The sequence below is a fragment of the Cyrtonyx montezumae genome, unplaced genomic scaffold, assembly GCF_038088225.1.
Source record: "Cyrtonyx montezumae isolate F1298 unplaced genomic scaffold, pur_monq_1.0 scaffold_5, whole genome shotgun sequence".
Taxonomy (NCBI): Eukaryota; Metazoa; Chordata; class Aves; order Galliformes; family Odontophoridae; genus Cyrtonyx; species Cyrtonyx montezumae.
The window spans coordinates 317,862-337,562 of NW_027072056.1; the positions used below are offsets into that span (position 1 = coordinate 317,862).

Here is a 19,701-nt window from a genome sequence, read left to right on the forward strand (position 1 = left end):
CATGTTGAGCCGAGCATCCACCAACACCCCCAGGTCCTTTTCCTCTCTACATTCTTCAAGCCATTCTGCCCCAAGCCTATAGCATTGCATGGGGTTATTGTGGCCAAAGTGCAGGACCCGGCACTTGGTCTTATTGAACCTCATCCCATTGAGCTCAGCCCAGCTGTTCAGCCTATCCAAATCCCTCTGAAGGGCCTCCCTACCCTCAGGCAGTTTGACACATCCTCCCAACTTGGTGTCACCTGCAAACTTACTGAGGGTACACTCAATCCCCTCGTCTAGGTCATCAGTAAAGATATTAAACAAGATGGGCCCCAAAACTGACCCTTGGGGAACACCACTCGTAACAGGACGCCAGCTGGACTTAACTCCATTAACCACTACCCTCTGGGCACAGCCCTTCAGCCAGTTCTCCACCCAGAGAAGAGTGAACCTGTCCACACCACGGGCTGCCAGTTTCCTCAGGAGAATACTGTGGGAGACTGTGTCAAAGGCCTTGCTGAAGTCCAGGTAGACTACATCAACAGCCTTTCCCTCATCTACCTGTCTGGTCACCCAGTCATAGAAGGAGATGAGGTTGGACAAGCACGACCTGCCCTTGGTGAACCCGTGCTGGCTGGGTCTGATCCCCTGGTTGCCATGTGTAGGCGGCGAACACAAGAAGGATCCACCCCCGGATGGTTGCCAATAGTAACCAGATAAGGGAGTAGTGCCAATTGTGACCAAATAAGGTAATAATGCCTGTGGCAGCTAGATAAGGAGGTAGTTACGCAAGCGCCTGAGGGGCGTAGACGAAACTATGGTAAACTATAAAAGTTGTTGTTACGAACAAATAAACGCCATTTTACCACCCACCACATTGGTGTGCACCGAGGTAAATGGACAGACCGATGAGTCCCTAACGATTGCGAACACCTGAATGAAGCCGACGGCGGGTCCGAAAGGCTTCATCTGGTGACCCCGACGTGATAGTTAGGGAATAGTGGTCGGGCCACAGGCGGCGTGGCGTTCCTGCTCTCTTCCGTCTCCCTTGGGGAAGGAGATGATGACCCTCGGCTAGAGGGGGCTGCGGCTTACGAGAGTGGAAGCTGGGTAGCGTCGGAGGGGGCTCTAAGCGCGCTAGAGCCCGTGAACCTGCCGAGGACCCAGGCGGCTATTTGGTGGCGATCCCCGGTAGCTGCGTCGTGGACCTGGAAGTCATTCGGCGGCGATCCCCGGTGACTGATTCGTGAGGACGCGACATGGAGGCCGTCATAAAGGTGATTTCGTCCGCGTGTAAGACCTATTGCGGGAAAACTTCTCCTTGCGGGAAAACGTCTCCTTCTAAGAAGGAAATAGGGGCAATGTTGTCCCTTTTACAAAAGGAGGGACTGCTTACATCTCCCTCAGATTTGTATACCCCGGGGTCCTGGGATCTCATCACCGCAACGCTTTCTCAGCGGGCGATGGTGCTTGGGAAGTCAGGAGAGTTGAAAACCTGGGGGTTGGTCTTGGGGGCGCTGAAAACAGCGCGGGATGAACGGATTACATCTGAGCAGGCGAAGTTTTGGCAGGGTTTGGGGGGAGGAAAGGTGTCTCCCACAGATTCCACAATGAGACCACTTGTGGAGCCTCCAGATGGAGAGAAAAAGGACAAGATGCCCACGTGGCAAGACGCTAAGATGGCGCGCGGAGAGGCGACCGCGCCCAAAACCGTTGAGCGGATTGCGCCACAGGCTGCTGAAACATCCTGCAATTGTTGCAAGACAGATAACGACTGCTCTTGCTCAATTTCTGCTCCTCCTTCTGCCCCCGCCGCCCCTCCTCCTTATGTGGGGAGCGGCTTGTATCCTTCTTTGGAGGGGTTGGGAGGGGCGGAGAAGGAGGGTGTGGCTATGTTATCAGCGGGGCGGGATGGTGTGCCCCGATGGGATGGACAGAGGGCGGAGTCAGGGTGCTCTGGCTCAGCCCCTGGGCCGGCTTTAACTGATTGGGCAAGGATTAGGGAGGAACTTACAACAGAGAGCTCATCCGTAGTGGCAATGCCTGTGGTGATTAAAACAGAGGGACCGGCTTGGACCCCTCTGGAGCCAAAACTGATTACGCGATTGGCCGACACGGTCAGGACCAAGGGTTTACGATCTCCAGTCACTATGGCAGAGGTGGAAGCTCTTATGTCTTCCCCGCTGCTGCCGCATGATGTTATGAATCTTATGAGGGTTCTACTAGCTCCCGCCCAATATGCTTTGTGGATGGATGCGTGGAGTATCCAGCTGCAGACGGTAGTGGCGGCAGCTACCCGGGACCCTCGACATCCCGCTAACGGTCAGGGGCGGGGGGAGCGGACTACTTTGGACCGCTTACGGGGTCTGGCGGATGGAATGACTGGGAACCCAGAGGGCCAGGCCGCACTTTTGAGACCGGGAGAGCTGGTTGCCATCACAGCGTCCGCTCTCCAAGCACTCAGAGAAGTTGCCCGGTTAGCGGAGCCTACTGACCCCTGGGCAGACATTACACAGGGGCCGTCGGAGTCCTTTGTGGACTTCGCTAATCGCCTCATAAAGGCGGTCGAAGGATCGGATCTCCCATCTTCGGCGCGGGCTCCTGTGATTATTGACTGTTTTAGGCAAAAGTCGCACCCGGATATTCAACAGCTTATAAGAGCAGCGCCTTCCACACTAACGACACCTGGAGAGATAATCAAATATGTTTTAGACAGACGGAAGATTACCCCACTCACAGACCAGGGAACAGCTCAAGCCTTGAAGGAGATTGAGAGACTGGCTTGCTGGTCCATCAAGCAGGCTAATTTAACAACTTCACTCCTCAGCGATTTGTTAACGGACGTCGCAAGCGTTAGGCACGCAGTCCTGCAGAACCGAGCAGCTATTGACTTCCTGCTTTTAGCTCATGGTCATGGCTGTGAGGATGTCGCGGGAATGTGCTGTTTTAATCTCAGTGATCACAGTGAATCTATACACAAGAAGTTTCAGCTTATGAGGGAACACGTCAACAAAATCGGCGTGGAGAAGGATCCGATTGGAGATTGGCTACGTGGACTATTCGGAGGTATCGGGGAATGGGGTGTGCATTTGCTAAAGGGTTTGCTTTTAGGGCTTGTAGTTCTTTTGCTTCTGGTAATCTGTGTGCCTTGTCTGTTACAAATGATGTTAGGCTGCATGCGTAAGATGATTAATCGTACACTTGATTATCGCGACGAATATGAGAAGATGCTAAAGGCTTGAGGGCAAATAGAAAGCGCATTAGAATAGGGATAGGATAGGATTAGGTTGCGAATCGGGATGTAACGGGGCAAGGCTTGACTGAGAGGACAACGGCATGTATAGGCGTAAAAGCGGGGCTTCGGTTGTACGCGGTTAGGGTCCTCTCAGGATGTAGTAGACATGTTTATGCATAAAGGGGGGGAAATGTAGGCGGCGAACACAAGAAGGATCCACCCCCGGATGGTTGCCAATAGTAACCAGATAAGGGAGTAGTGCCAATTGTGACCAAATAAGGTAATAATGCCTGTGGCAGCTAGATAAGGAGGTAGTTACGCAAGCGCCTGAGGGGCGTAGACGAAACTATGGTAAACTATAAAAGTTGTTGTTACGAACAAATAAACGCCATTTTACCACCCACCACATTGGTGTGCACCGAGGTAAATGGACAGACCGATGAGTCCCTAACGATTGCGAACACCTGAATGAAGCCGACGGCGGGTCCGAAAGGCTTCAGCCATGCACGTGTCGTGTGATTTCCCTCAAGATCATCTGCTCCATAACTTTCCCTGATACCGAGGTCAGGCTGACAGGCCTGTAGTTCCCCGGGTCTTCCTTACGGCCTCTCTTGTAGATGGGAGTCACATCGGCAAGCCTCCAATCTTGTGGGACCTCTCCAGATAACCAGGAATTCTGATAGATGGCAGAAAGTGGCTCGGCAATCACCTCTGCTAGCTCCCTCAGCACCCTTGGGTGGATCCCATCTGGCCCCATGGACTTGTGGCAGTTCAGATGGAGGAACAGGTCTCTGATCATCTCTGCTTGGATCACAGGGGGTGCATTATGCGCCCCGTCCCGGACTTCCAGGTCAGAGCAAGTAAACTGTGGACAACTGCTCTGTCTGTTAAAGACAGATGTGAAGAAGGCATTGAGAACCTAAGCCTTTTCCTTGTCATAGAGCCTTGCAGTGTCATAGAGTCTTGCAGTGTCATAGGGGCATAGAGCCTTGCAGTGTCATAGAGACCTGCAGTGTTATTAAAGACATAGGATAAAGACCTTTTGGCAAGGGCTCTGGAAAGCAAAGTCTTCCAGAATTACAATCTTGCTGGTGAGCCACTCACAATCTGCTGGCAACACCATCAAAACTGCGCAAGATCATTGCATAGCATGCAAAAAGCCTTCACAGAAAAAGATTTGGGGAAGAGGAGAGCAATTATAGAAAACAGCCTCGTGTGAGAACTGCTGGAATTAGTTTCAGGCTGCTGCTCTGTAACTGCTGTTAGAGAGGATAGTACCAAAATGGCTGGGAAGGCAGAAAAGGAAAGAAAATGCTTCTGAAAGAACATCAGGACATATTCAGATTTTACTAAATATTTTGGGTTGCCTGTTTGAGACATTTTCTTTGTGTGTAAGTTCAGGATTTCAGAATATTATGACTCTGTGGGAGCTGTAATAGTATCAATAGTGACTACTAAAGAGGTGTTCATTTGCATGAACTGACAAGATGAGTGCTTCCTCCAGAGCAGTGTCATGCAAATAAAGTGGCTTCTTAGAAGCAAAAAACCATGCTCTTTCTTGTGCCTTTCCTGCAAGAGCCCTCTCCTGAACTGCACAGTGGCTTCGTTTATGCTGATGCATGGTAAGGCCCTCGTCACATTTCTCCCACACGTGGAAATTTGGCAGTTTGTTTAAACACACATCTAACATGCATGTCAGGTAACCACAGCTGTGTCACGGGAAGAGAGGTCCTCAGCTAACCTGCTGCAGGGTGGGGGAGAGCAGAAAAGGCTGAACTGCTCAAGGGGAGTGGTTAAATGTCTCCTTTCCTGGAACCTAAAGATGTATAAATGTGGACAGGCCACGCAGCTGCTGAGTCAGAAATGAAGCAGCCTGTTCTGTATGTGAATTGGCAGCTGGAATGTTACGTGAGTGAAAGTATGTATCTGCACCGTGGATGTGGAATTGAAAGTTTGCTATGCAGAAGAAAACCAGAAAAACCCATGGAAGCAAAGGAAAAAAAAAAACACTTTCTGTTATCAATAAAATGATGGACCAGAAGTTTAAGGAGTCAATTGTTGAATTTATTAATTATAATGGGTAAAGAACAAAAAGGCAATGCAGCGCTGGGTGACAGGGGACTCTGCGTTCCGCCAGCTGTCGCAACATTCGAACCAATACCCGATCCTTTATACAGTTCGTCTTCCGTATTCGTGTCCTTCCGTATTCTTATTGTGGTGTACTCTGCGCATGATCCGACTGTTGCTAGGGGGTCTTCTTCTGCCTCCTGGTGGTCGTATGGGTTGAAGTAAGTAGTCTTCCTCCATATTCGTTTCTTGACCTCTTCTGGTGATTCCCATTTATGGTATGTTGTTTGTATGAGCGAGTCTCATTGGTCGATTACACAATCGCTAACCTTTGACCATATTTAGGCGAGTTCCCTGTTTGCGCCAGCTTTCAGTTGTTTGCGCAAGCTTTCAGTAAAGCAGGTTTGCATTTTTGCATGCTAAGCTTATTAACTCTGGACAAACATTCCTGCCTCCTTAACACTTTCTATTTGTCAGGGAGGTGGTTTTAAAGAGCAGCAAAAGTGCAATATCAAAGCCATGTAATTCAAGCAGCTGCAGACCTGCAGAGTAATCTGTGACTCTGAGATGGTTTCGGTGCATCACTTCAGCAGGTGCTCCCCCTGCAAGTCCTGGCACACAGCTCTCCTGTGCTCTAGGAACAAGCTATGCCCATGCTTGCAGGTAAATGATCATTGTCATACAATCCCAATCTGACACACACCAAAGCCTGTGTCTGAGACTGCTCCAAGCTCTGGAGTGAGCAGCTTGAGCTTGTGCCCAGGGTCAGGCTGGAGAGGGAAAAGCAGCCAAGCGGGATGCACTGCCCTAGCACGACTGTTTGAGAGGTGGGGAGTCCAGGTTCACTAAGTGACATATGGAGTTAGTAGGCATTCAAACACAAAATGGTTAGTCATGTTAGCTGGCTGTGTACCTTCTCCTATGAATGGGAGGCTTCTTTATACCATCCCCCAGAACTCACATTGAACTGAAAATGAATAATGGACAGTGGTCAGACACTCGGATGGAATAAAATGAACAAATGACAGCTGAAGGAGTACTATCCCATTGACAAACTACAGAGGGAATGGTAGTTCAGAGAAAACACAAAGAGCAGTACTGCTGGAAGCAATGAGTCTCTTCCAATCCTCTCCCATTGGTGATCTGTTTAACAAGTACTGACCATGTTGCAACTCAGCTGCTGCCCAAGATGGGTCAGCTTTAAGTTTAAATAAGGGCAAACCACCAGACAGAAGCTGTTCACCACCACAGTTAACAACAGCTCGTTTTGCAGCACTTAATCCGTCAGTAAAAAATGCAGGCATTTCTTTGTCCTCAGACACCAATGTGAAGAACACTGCATTATTGTTGAAAGATAGGCATTTCAAATCCGCTACGAATGTCAGGAATTACTGAAGGATGAACATCCTTTTGTGGAAGCCTTGTTCACTTCCTTTGTGTTTTTAATAGCAAAATGTAGACACGGGGATTATCCACAAAGAGAGGGGGTGTAGAGGGGAAATAAGCATGTTTTCACAGTTTGCTTTTAAGACGATTAATTTTTTTTCTAATCTTTTATGCAGACTATTTTTTACAATCTTTTCCCCTACAGACCGAAAACATAATATGGGAAAAGACCACATCCTACAAAAGATGGATTTTTTTTGTGTGTAGGTTCCATGCATCCCACCCTAGCAGCCTCTGTGCTGGGGGCTGTTTCTGGTGGGATGGACCCAGAAGGCATCACCTGCTGCCTGGCTGCCAGTGTTCCTCTGGGAAGTACAGCCGTGCTCCACAATGGAGTCTGGTGGCAATTTCCTCTTTTTTAGCTCATCTTGCACTTGTCTAGTCAGTGCAAACTGCTCAGACAAGGGGTGGGTGGGATAGCACGAATCTTAACCTTAGTGAAGGTTTGTGCTTCACGTAGCTTCATTTCAAAGGTCTGCAGAAGTCAGATGACAGTAAGGGCTTTCCACTCTTTAAGTGGAAAAGTAACACCCCATGTGAAATAAATGAATAAGCAGACACTCCAAATTTAATTGCCTTGTCTGAATGCTACTTCTTTGGGCTCCACTTGGTATTTCTTGTTGCTCACTAAGCAACCAGAACCTCAACATCACAACAGCTGTGTATGAAAAAAGACAACAATAAAAGAAAACAAAGCAAAATAAAAACAAATCATCCAAATTCCTTACAAACGAAAACACAAAACCAAATGAGAACCAAGTTATCAGCAAAGATCGTCCAGTTTTTCTTTTCTAATTGACCTGTGTGACAGATATCCTCACGTCGTGGCAGCTGCATCTAGGAACATATGAGAATAATTACTGTTCCTTTACTGAAAATATCTTACATTTACAACGAGTGTATTTTCCCATATCAGAAACTGCCTCTGAACTCTGATGTGGAAGAATTTAACCCCCCCTGTTACATGTTAGCAGTCACTGCCACATATGCAGTTTATCACCATCACAAATCCTTACGTAACAGGTCCCACACTGAAAAACAAATCTTTCTAAATGAACTTATAAGCTTATGGTCTGATGCTGCCATAACCCCGCATGTATACTCAACACCAACTCTTCTTTAGCTTTAAAATATCAGTACTGCCTAATCCACTGAAATATTTCCTGGGAACCAAGGATGAAGCCACAAAACATGGCAGCAGTAAACAAATGATCATTAGAATTGAAACTGTTCACCCCGTGAAGCTCCATTTATTTTAAAAGCCTGCTGCTGACTTAGTGGTGCCTGGCTGGGGCAGGCAGCCTGGAAACAGTGCCCTGATTCCTGCTCTGCATTAAAATACACGACACTCAGTGGCCACACTTCCCCTAGTTTCAGTATGGGTTTGATCCCAAGCATCCTGAATGCAGCCCAAACAGTGCCAGCAGCGCAGGGCATGCTGGTGCATGATCTTCTTTGGCTGGTGCTGACAGCAGGGGTTGGATGCTCACAGATGTGGCCTGGCAGCCCTTACCTGTACCCGTGAATGTACTGGGTGACACATTCATCCTCAGAGGCACAGGGAAATTTGAAGCTGCAACCACAGCCTGTCTGTGCACAGGTGATGAAGGCCCCCATCACCGGGCTCCTCACTCTGCCCTGGCTGCACTGCCCTCCTGCTTGTGTGCCCAGGGCCCCTCACCCCTGTGAGGGGTGATGATGTCACACAGGGTGGCAGGGAGTGGCCACTGTGATGTTAAAAGGCTGCAGGGCTCTGGCCAAGCTCAGTGCAAGCTGGTGAAGTACGTGGACAGCAGGAGGAAAGGGCTGCCTGAGGCTGTCCAGGGAGGAGGGGATCCCATTGCTCCATGGACTGAGCTGTGATCTCACCCTCGTCCCGCTTCTCCCATAAGCTTGATACAGGAGTGTGCAGAGGAGAAAGCTCAGCACTGATGGGACAGGGACTCTGCAATTACTCACCGCTGCCATACGTGGTGTCACAGGAGGCCACCGGCTCGAGGGAGCAGGGTGAGAGCAACGTATCCCTACACCCTACATGCTTCCCATCGTTGGGCAGATTGCTGCTGGGGTCTGCCTGCAGTGGAGAGGGGAGAAGGGGCAGGCAAGGGCTCCTCTGCTCCTTGGCCAGAGGGGCCGTGGTTGGGCTCATAGGTTCATAGGTTCATAAGGTTGGAAAGGACCTACAAGATCATCTAGTCCAACCATCCTCCTGTCACTATCCCTACCCAACTACTAAATCAAATCCCTTAGCACCTCATCTAAACGCTTCTTGAACAGCGCTAGGGACGGTGCCTCAACCACCTCCCTAGGCAGGCCATTCCAGTGCCTGGCCACTCTTTCAGAAAAAAAATGTTTCCTCAGGTCTAATCTAAATCTTCCCCGGCGCAACTTGTGGCCATTCCCTCTCATCCTGTCATTATTTATCAGGGAGAAGAGGCCCACCCCCTCCTCACCACAACCCCCCTTCAGGAAGTGGTAGAGTGCAATAAGCACTCAGGGCTGTGGCTGCCTGCCATCAACACTGGGCCTGCAGTGTCCCTTCCTCTCCACTGCCTCGGGCCCTGCTCCTCATCCGGCATGGCTGGCACAGAACAGCCCCTGAGACAGCCCTCAGAGGCAGCTGGCAAGGCACTCACTGCTGTTGCTCTCTCCTCTCCAGCATGTTTGCTCTGTGGCCAGGTGGATGAGGACTCAGACATCCTTGGGCCAAAATTTGAGTTATATGGATCCTATTTCCACATTTATTGTGCGGTGAGTTCCCTTGCAGCTCCTACCATCTTCCTCCAACCAATGGTTCCATTCTTCCTGCCCTTACAACATCATGTTCTTACCCCTTGTGCAGCTATTTGCCAATGATCTTTGTCAAGAGGAAGGTGATGGGAGTTTCAATGTTTCCAAAAAAGATGCCATACGCACAATTGAGCAGGCAGAGCAAACGGTGAGGACCTGAGTGGAACAGAGAGCTTTGTGGCTGGAGAGGATTGGCAATCTTAACCTGCTCCCAAGAAAGCAGCTTTTCCAACCAGCTCCATGACAAAGTCCCCCTCTTGCAGATGACGCCTGTTCACCGGGCAGCTCAGCAGAGTGCAACCTAGCCATGCCTGCATTCTGGGTTCTGCCCAGTAGTGGAGGACCAGATACATAGGCCCTGAGCCTGTTGCTTACGGGAGCTGCTCTGTTCTTTCCAGCACTGCATTGTCTGTGGCAAGACGGGGGCCTCCATCACCTGTGCAGAAACAGGATGTGACCGCAGCTTCCATCTCCCCTGTGCCTCGCAGGGTGAATGTGTCACCCAGTACATTCACGGGTACAGGTAAGGGCTGCCAGGCCTCATCTGTGAGCATCCAACCCCTGCTGTCAGCACCAGCCAAAGAAATGAGGAAGGCCCCAGGCTCCCAGCAGCCTGCCAGAGCCAGAGCCAGGACCTGCGCTCCTTTGTGTTCCTCTGCCCTCCTCGCAGCACTTCTCACCTTGCCCATCCCTCCCATCTTCCCGCAGCTCCTTCTGCTGGGAGCACCGCCCGCAGCAGGCAGTGGAGGCAGTGCCAGTGCAGGACACCACCTGCATCATGTGCATGGACCCCGTGGGGGACAGCATCTCATACAGCACCATGGTGTGCCCATGCTGCCAACACGCCTGGTTCCACCGGGCCTGTGTCCAGGTAGGATCCCTCCTCTTGCCCCATGGGCATGGCAGGAGCTCAGCAGCACCTGGTCCCTCCTGCTCGTGCTTATGCTTCTTGTGTTTCTGTTGCAGGAATACGCTCTGTGTGCTGGAAATTTGTGCTTCTGCTGTCCCCTCTGCAAAGACGTGTTCAAGTTTTTCATAAACATGCTCAGCCTGGGGATCCGAATCCCAGTCAGGTTGGTGTCTTTCAGCCATTTCCCAAGATGTGAGGATACATGAGCTGTGCTTGCCCAGGGACTGACAACCCCGGCAGGCCTGGCCCTTTGCTGCCATTAAACCAGGCCTCAGCATCATTGGGAAGGTGGAACTGGGGATTGGGTGGAGGAGGAGGGAAGACGTGGATTAGTTTTAGCACAGTGGGTGATCGTGACGTTCCCTCCCTTCTCTAACAGGAGACCAATGTGGGAGGATGATGATGTATATTCACCACTACTAGAGAGGCACGAGCGCTGCGATGCCAGCGAGTGCCATTACCCACATGGCAGGGAGCAGGCAGAGGGAGCAGGGTGAGTTTCCTCAGCAGCCCTCTGGGGCTCTGCATGGGATCACAGCCTCAGCGCAGGGTTGGGGAGCACGGACTGAGCAGCAGAGCTGTGCTAGGCACTCCGTGGCTCAGGTCACTTAGTCCTCATGTCCACAACCCATTTTTTTCCCCAGGCCCTGGCAGCTGCTGCTCTGCAGCTCCTGCGCTGCACAGGGCACCCATCGGCGCTGCTCCAACTTTAGTGAGAGCGCCTCCACCTGGGAGTGCAATGCCTGCGCTGGAGAGGGCACTGGTAAGAGGCATGCTCAGGGCGGCCTTGCTCACATCCCTTTACCCTGGAGAGCTGGGAGCTGATCCCACCCCCAGGCAGAAATTCCAACCTGCTCACCTTCCTGCCTTCCTTACAGACTCCAGCACTACCACCCAGCAGGGACTGGAGCCATCCCAAGGTTCCCCAGCACTGGAAAACAGTACTTCCAGCACCACCAGCCAGGCACCATCGGGTCCAGATCATGGTTCCTATGTGCCTGAGAGCAGCGGCCTATCCAGACAGCGTGGGACAGACTGTGGGAGAATCTCCCCACGTTTACCTTGTGTTGAGAATAGCTTCAATGAGCTCCGAGGACACCGTCGGAACTGCCGCAACGCTGCCCTGGACTTGGCCAGCCAGGGGATGTCAGAGGCCTCGAGGCCCTCCCCGGCACATGGCTACAACCTCCGGCCCAGGGATGGAGGGCGGGCCCGGACGTTAAGCCGCTCTCCACTTCAGTGCCAGGTCCCAGATTCTCCAAGCCAGCCCCAAACACATCATGGGAGCAGGCACACACCCACCCCAATTGCTGAGAGCTGCACTCACAGCTACAGCCAACGGGCAGCACCGTGGTCCTTGAGGGTTTCCACAGCGGCTGATGGAAGCCAGTGCACGCAGCCAGGGAGGGCTTGGACTCAAAGCCGCTCCCCTCTCAAACGTCATGATGCACAGTCCCAGAGCCAGCCTTCTTTACACCGCAGGGTTCGGTCCAGGAGGACAGAGCCAGCCCAGGAGCAAAGCCGCTCTCGGGTACCATGTCGGGCCCGGAACATCAACAGCCAGTCCCAACACCACCACGGGAGCAGCAGTTTATGACATCTTGGGGCTACTTCCAGATGCCGATGGGCCAGGACCTGGTTGGACTGTTGAACCTGATGACTTTTTTGTTCTTTTCTAAGCTTAATGACTCTGCAAATATAAATGCACATGAGAGGATATCTGAGGAGCAGATAAAAGTCTGCGGGGCTCAGGCCGAGCTCACTGCGAGCTGGTAAGGTGAGCGGAGGGCAGGAGGAAGGGGCTGCCTGAGGCTGCCCAGGGTGGAGGGGTTCCCAACACACAGGGACCTGAGCTGTAAGGTCACCCTTGTCCCATTTGCCCCTTAGGACTGTGTGGAGTATAAAGTCCAGTGCTGCTGGGACAGGGACTCCACCAGTACTTGCCATCAATGTGCACCATGTCCACAGGGATGTGGGAGGCTGCCAGCTGGAGGGAGCAGGGTGAGAGCCACATATCCCTACATGCAGCACCTGCTGCCAGGCAGAGGGCTCCTTGGGGTCTGCCTGCAGTGGAGAGGGGAGGAAGGGGCAGCTGGGGGCTCCCTTGCTGCCGTGGGCAGGGCCTCTCTGCTCCTTGGCCACTGGGGGGACTCTGGCACCCACAGCATCACCAGCCAGTGGCATATAGGGCTGTGGTTTTGCTCTCCCCCATGCAGGTTTCTACAGAGGCTGGAGGAGCACAAAGTTCTGAGCACTTCAGAGAGACGTCAGAGGATGGTCCAGGTACGTCCCCAGGCAGAAAGCCATCCCAGGGAGGAGCCTTCCACCACACCAATGTGCCCTGACCTATCGAGGTCAACCCTCCCAAGGAAATTCCATGGTGCGGGGGGCAGGCAGGGCCTTGCCTTGCCCCTTGCCTACAGCTCTCTGTCCCCCACAGGTACCGCTGCCGCACCACATGCAGCAGCTCGCCGCCGGATGCCAGCTGTCATCGGGAGAGCACTTCGCGCTCTGCGCAGGGCTTTCACCTGCAGCTGCATGAAGGGACGGCGAGAGGAGAGGCACCAGGCTGATGTGACTGGACTGAAATGATAAAGAACTGTTTCCTAAGACATTGCAGCTAACAACTGATAATTTGATTGAGTACAAGGTACTGCGACTCACATACTCAGTTACAGCATTTATCTAATCCTTCCATATGTTCCTTGAAAATGTTCTATTGGACATATTTTAACCAGATCTCTGAGTAAGAACTAAATGTGTGTGTTCCATCTAATAAAAATAAAAATTCCATAAACCCAGCTGAGTGCTAAGCTCTTCCTGATAACTTCCAGTTAACCCAGGTGTGTGGAGTATGGTTAACAGAATGAATATTACCAGATAGAATTGTAGCCAAGATGTTTTACAAACGGTACAGTTAGAAAGATAATCGTGATGTATTTACCCCCGTGTCAGAACCTGTGTGGTCCACTGCCTGCCTCTGTAGGGTGAATAGGTAGTTGAATAGGACCACCGTGGTCCTACCTACACCTTCCAAGGCCATTTTATGCTATTGATGCCTGGTTTTTGGTTCTCAGGGGCAGGGAGCAGAATATTGTTCTCACGACCAATATGAGGTCTCACCTCATTATCGCTACCCGTACTTTGGATCCTAAGTGGGGAGGCCCATGTTGTTTGTAACATTTTCAAGGCACTGGGTCTGTCGTCTCTAGGTCTTTCATTCAGGTCCCGCAGGGTCTCGTGGAGTCTCTTTGTCCACCCCTGCAGAGACTGAGAGTCTGTCTTCAGTGCAACTTTGAGAATACCATTATAACGCTTGATAAGGCCTGCCCCCGTTGGATTGTATGGCAGGTGGAATCACCACTTGATATTATTCTCTTCTGCTCAGCATTGTATCATTGTACCCGTGAAGTGACTCCCTTGGTCGTTTTCGATGACTTGTGGTGTCCCATGGGCAGCCATCAATCTCATGAGTGCTTTGATGGTATATGCCTGGTTGGCTTTTGGTACTGCATAGGCCTGCATTAGTGCACTCGCAGCGCTGACACAGGTTAGGGAATATCTCACCCTCTCAGACCGAGGGAGGGGCCCAGTGTAATCAACCTGCCACCTCTGTAGAGGATTGTGTCTTCTAGCAAGATGGGCTGTTGTTTCAGGCAACGACCTCGGTCTCATCTTGGAGCAAGCGTCACCGTCTTGGCATGCTTGAGCGATGGCAGATAGTTTTACGGGCAGTCCCCATGCTTTAGCAGCTGCCCACATGGTCTTCTGCCCAGCATGCTGCAGGCAATGTTCTCAGATGGTGAATTCTCAACCCATCTAACTCAGGCCAGTGTGTCGGCTTCATCATTTCCTGGTGACTGTAGGGGTCGATGAACAGAAACATGGTAGACACGTACAGTTCTGTGTTTAACTGCATTCCATATGCCCAACCACATATCTTTACCTGTTTTCAATCACCAACGAAATTGCTCAAGTCACTGCAGGTAACCAGTAGTGGGGCCCTGCCCCCAGCCAGGGGTGATAAGGGCTAGCTCTCTGGCACACTTTGTCTTTCGGCCTGCCACGGATGTGCTTCCCCTGCAGTTTTACTACTGTAAGATTCTCAGATCCTGGATAATTTTGTCTCTCCCAGTTTGTTTGATTTTGTTAGATTTAGTAAAATTACAATTCCTCTTCAAACTGTTGCCACTGGTTTTTGCTTTTTTGGTTTGTTTTTTTTTTTTTCCCCAGACCCATCTGTTATCTGCGTACCCTTCCCTTTTGGCTCTCCAGTCCCCCCCCCACCCTGGGGTACACGGCTCTGCTCGGGTGGCCGTATGGCCACTGACGGTGCAGGTTTTTTTTCCTCCCTCTCTCCCTTCTTGTTTCCTTGTTTTCTTGTGTCCCTGTGACAGATAACACCGTGACATCAGTAAATTCCAGATCATATCCTGAATCTGTTTAACCATGAGTGGGATGGTGTCATCCCCAGCTAAACAAAGAAAATGAAGAAAATAGCATACCTTACTTAACCATTCTTGGGATGGAACCCCAGGTTGTCCCCCTTTCTGTTTTTGCAAATACAGTTTGAGTTTGATTTGCTCGTTCCGCTATAGCTAGACAAGTACTTTCCACACCCTTGGATCCATTTAGCAATAATTGCATTGCTTATTGTCAGACCACTTTTCACTGTCAAGTATACCAACAACCAGTAAACAATGCTTATCATTTCAAGTGGATTAGCTGATAAACACACTGCTACATATGGTTTTGTCAAAAGTCAAACCTTTGTACATCAGAATTGAGAATATGATTAACAAAAAATTGCCTACACCACCTCTCCCATTATCCCATCTTAAACAAAGGAATAAAGAATCGGATATATGTGTATTTAAAAACCAAATTTAGTGAAGGAGTGAAATTTTATCCTTTTAGCTATTCTGGATTTATCTTTCCATGCTGAAGCATGTGGTCAGATATAGAACAAAGTTATGGGGATAAAGAGAGGAAAACAAAGTAGGTAGGGAGAAAGTAAGCAATCTGCAAAATTTTACAGCAGTCAATAAACAGAAAATTCTGGAAATAGATCCAAAATTTGTGAAACTGTAACCGTATTTCTCATACCCTTCTGGTTCTTTACTGAAATTGAAGGGATTTCTTCAGCTGTTTGCATACCCATTAACTTCTTTTTCTTCAGTGCATCTTCCATCTTGTAAAGGTTTGTCTGATAAAAGCTTCAGATGGCATTCGCTGCTGTTAAGGTTAAGCCCCCATCCTTAGATATGTGGTTAGTGTTGAAGTTAAAGGTTGTTGGCTGAGGTGGCTTGGAACCTTCAGCTGTTCCCGCAATTGTAAAACCTTTTGTCTTCACTGGGTCATAGTGCATGGACAAAAGCCTCCACTAGGACAGTCACTGAGAACTCTGTGGATGTCACCCTATTGCAAGCCTCTATCATATTGACCAGGGTAACGTCTTGGTAATGACAGCAAAATCCTACGACAGTCCATATTTGCATTCTCTACAGCCAGATTCATGATAATGGCACTTTTTTGCATCCTCATCTGCCACCTGTTTATTAAGCTCATCAAGTAACGAATTGATAAATTGCATGTAGGATTATTATGGTCCCTGCCTAACTTGTGTGAATGTTGACTCCCTTTGTCTGTCCTCAGAGAGGGTTAACAGTGCCTTCAAGGCAAATTGCACTGAAGTGCACAGAGCATCTTGTGGTAGTCACGCTTGAAGTTCATAGGTTCATAGGTTCATAAGGTTGGAAAGGACCTACAAGATCATCTAGTCCAACCATCCTCCTATCACTATCCCTACCCAACTACTAAATCAAATCCCTTAGCACCTCATCTAAACGCTTCTTGAACAGCGCTAGGGATGGTGCCTCAGCCACCTCCCTAGGCAGGCCATTCCAGTGCCTGACCACTCTTTCAGAGAAAAAATGTTTCCTCAAATCTAACCTAAATCTTCCCCGGCACACCTTGTGTCCATTCCCTCTTGTCCTGTCATTATTTATCAGGGAGAAGAGGCCCACCCCCTCCTCACCACAACCTCCCTTCAGGAAGTGGTAGAGTGCAATAAGGTCTCCTCTGAGCCTCCTCTTCTCCAGACTAAACAATCCCAGCTCCCTCAGCCGCTCCTCATAAGACTTGTGCTCCAGACCCCTCACCAGTTTTGTTGCCCTTCTCTGAACACGCTCCAGGGCCTCAATGTCCTTCTTGTAGTGAGGGGCCCAAAACTGAACACAGTACTCGAGGTGCAGCCGTACCAGAGCTGAGTACAGGGGGATGATCACCTCCCTGCTCCTGCTGGCTACACTATTTCTAATACAGGCCAGGATGCCGTTGGCCTTCTTGGCCACCTGGGCACGCTGCTGGCTCATGTTAAGCCGAGCATCCACCAACACCCCCAGGTCCTTTTCCTCTCTACATTCTTCAAGCTATTCTGCCCCAAGCCTATAGCATTGCATGGGGTTATTGTGGCCAAAGTGCAGGACCCGGCACTTGGTCTTATTGAACCTCATCCCATTGAGCTCAGCCCAGCTGTTCAGCCTATCCAAATCCCTCTGAAGGGCCTCCCTACCCTCAGGCAGTTTGACACATCCTCCCAACTTGGTGTCACCTGCAAACTTACTGAGGGTACACTCAATTCCCTCATCTAGGCCATCAATAAAGATATTAAACAAGATGGGCCCCAAAACTGACCCCTGGGGGACACCACTCGTAACAGGATGCCAGCTGGACTTAACTCCATTAACTACTACCCTCTGGGCACGGCCCTCCAGCCAGTTCTCCACCCAGAGAAGAGTGAACCTGTCCACCCCACGGGATGCCAGTTTCCTCAGGAGAATAAATAAGTTGTGGATTATTAAAGAGAGTGGCTCCTGTCAATTGGGCTGTACGTATCCCAAATAGGGGATCTCGCTGAGGTTGCTCCAAATTCCTAAGTGCTTCATCTTCACATAAGTTTTGCCAATGAACTTTTCATAGAAACTTTTGTGCAGGCTTCAACAGCAGACTGGCTAATTGGCCACAGTCATATGGCATTAATAGCTGGGCAGCAAAGATATTATCCCAATAATACATAATCCCAATGAAATGGGCTCCACTCTTGGGGTCCATTCTCCCTTACCAAGACTGTAAATGTTTGTGGGACAGGAATCCCCTCTTTCTCTGCCTGCTGAAATACCTTTTCCCAGTGCTCTCAGGAATCCAGTTGCCATCCATCAGCGGAGCACACACAGGGGGTAGGGGATCCTGAAACGGTGGTGCAGATGGTTTTAAAGGCGTCACCTCTGTTAATTGTTTGTCTCATTCAGGAAGGACTAGGTCAAGCTCAGCAACTTCCTCAGGGGAATCAGAATCCTCACTAGAACAAACTGCTTTTCCTCCTAAGTGCCCCACAGGCTTAAATTTCAATTGCAGACGCTCAGATTCTGCTTCTGTGCACAAAGTAGTAGTAGCTTCATTTACAACTCTCTGTTCTGCTATCAATGTTTTAATACACTTGTGCACTTGTGTACTGATGAGTTCATATGCATGCTGATCATTATCAATTATGGTATCCCCAAAGCCTTACCCACTCTGGTCCACGCTTCTAGATCAAAGGCAGTAACCATATCAACTTGAAACCCTCTGCTTTAGCACCACTGAAGGAGTCTTTTTAAGGTGTCAGCATTCACTCTTTGCCCTCTCATAGAGAGTAGAAACCCTCTCTTAGAAAGAATATGTCCTCTCTTAGAGAGAATATGCAGGATTTGCTAATTGCTGCTTCTTCTGCAGATGCACTCGTCCCCATCCTGCCCCCGATTACTGACCTGTTTGGGTGACTCTTGTCATGCATGATGTCACATGATGACTTTCCCTGTCTCCTTGGACAGTACCTCTGTCATGGTTTTATGAATTTTGATATTGGTATTCCACATCACAACATCATGTAGTGCATTGAGAATTAAAGTTATTGCTCCAACCCCATGGATCATCAATAGTTGTGGGTATACCTGTCTCAGAAGAGCAGAAGAACGTTCCCCAGAGGACTCTGTGTTGCTTTGGTTTTTTTTATGATTTTCCACTCAGAGAGAAAAACTGTTTGCATGTCACAAGACACTCCCTTTCCTTTGGGATCGACCCAGCACCGGGTGCTCACTGCCATCTCGCTTTCAGCATTTAGCGTAAGGTCTTCAGTTTATCAGTCACTCTCCTGCTCATTTTATTTGATTTATTAGCTTTAATTCCAATTATACTGTATTATATTGTGTTATTTTACTTTCTGATATATTATTTAGTAAATTAGCTTTCCTCCTCAGATCGTTGCCGCTGTTTTGTTCCTAGGCCCATCTCCCTTTTCCCTTTTCCCTTTTCCCTTTCCCCCTTTCCCTTTCCTGGGGCGTGGGCCCGTGGGTCCCCCGTACCAATTGTCACAGAACTGAGCCAAACCAGCCAGTAAACCAATTGTCACAGAACCGAGCCAAACCAGCCAGTGAAAAGTTGATTTCCCTCTTGTTCCTTAGCTCCCTTTAAGGACTGGAAGGCTGCAATGTGTTCTGCTCTAAGCTTTTTCTTTTTCAGGCAGAAGAAGCCCAGCTCTTTCAGCCTGTCTTCATAGGAGAGGTACTTCAACCCTCTGATCATCCTTGTGGCTTTCCTCTGGACCCGCTCCAAAAGCTCTGTGTCTTTTTTGTTCTGGGATGTCCCAGACTTGTACACAGTACTCCAGATGGGGTCTTCTGAGGTCTGAGTAGAGGACAATCCCTTCCCTTGCTCTGACCACCACCTCTCCATTGATGCAGCCCAGGGTACAGTTGGCCTCTCAGGTTGCAAGCATGCACTGCTGGCTCATGTTAAGGTTTTCATCCACCAGGACCCCTAAGTCCTTCCCTGCAGGGCTGCTCTCAAGGAGTTCTTCTCCTGGTCTGTACTCATATCACAGATTGTCCCCACACAAGTGCAACTTGCACTTGATCTTGTTGAACCTCATGATGTTTTTTTGGGCCCACTTTTCAAGCCTGTCCAGCTTCCTCTGGATGGCATCTCCTAATTCCATCATGAAAACTGCACCACTCAGCTTGCTGTCATCAGCATACTTGCACAGCGTGCACTCTATCTCATCATCCATGCCACTGATACAGTGAAGAGCTCTGGTCCCAAGGATGACCCCTGGGGACAGCCCTTGTGATTGGCCTCCAGCTGCTGGAGACGATTTACCCAAGAGCCCTTTACCACATCCCTTTGGCTGTGACCTTCCAACCAATTTCTCATCCAATGAACAGTCCACTCTTCA

At 49.8% G+C, this 19,701-nt stretch overlaps 1 protein-coding gene across 1 annotated transcript; it reads left to right on the forward strand.

The window, feature by feature from the left end:
- The first annotated feature begins 2,021 nt into the window (after positions 1-2,021).
- Positions 2,022-12,290, forward strand: LOC136056270 (uncharacterized). Its single transcript, XM_065748377.1, has 9 exons — positions 2,022-3,048; positions 9,390-9,481; positions 9,573-9,668; positions 9,919-10,043; positions 10,229-10,391; positions 10,487-10,593; positions 10,810-10,923; positions 11,075-11,193; positions 11,309-12,290. The coding sequence occupies exons 1-9, from the start codon at positions 2,022-2,024 to the stop codon at positions 12,025-12,027; spliced, it is 2,562 nt and encodes an 853-aa protein (XP_065604449.1). The 3' UTR covers positions 12,028-12,290.
- Positions 12,291-19,701: the final 7,411 nt, after the last annotated feature.

Excerpts from the sequence above, each read along its gene's own strand:
- LOC136056270 (XM_065748377.1), top strand. The coding sequence starts at position 2,022 with ATGCCTGTGGTGATTAAAACAGAGGGACCGGCTTGGACCCCTCTGGAG. Across the intron at positions 3,049-9,389 it reads GCTACGTGGACTATTCGGAG|CATGTTTGCTCTGTGGCCAG; the intron begins GTATCGGGGAAT and ends TCTCCTCTCCAG. Across the intron at positions 10,594-10,809 it reads GGGATCCGAATCCCAGTCAG|GAGACCAATGTGGGAGGATG; the intron begins GTTGGTGTCTTT and ends CTTCTCTAACAG.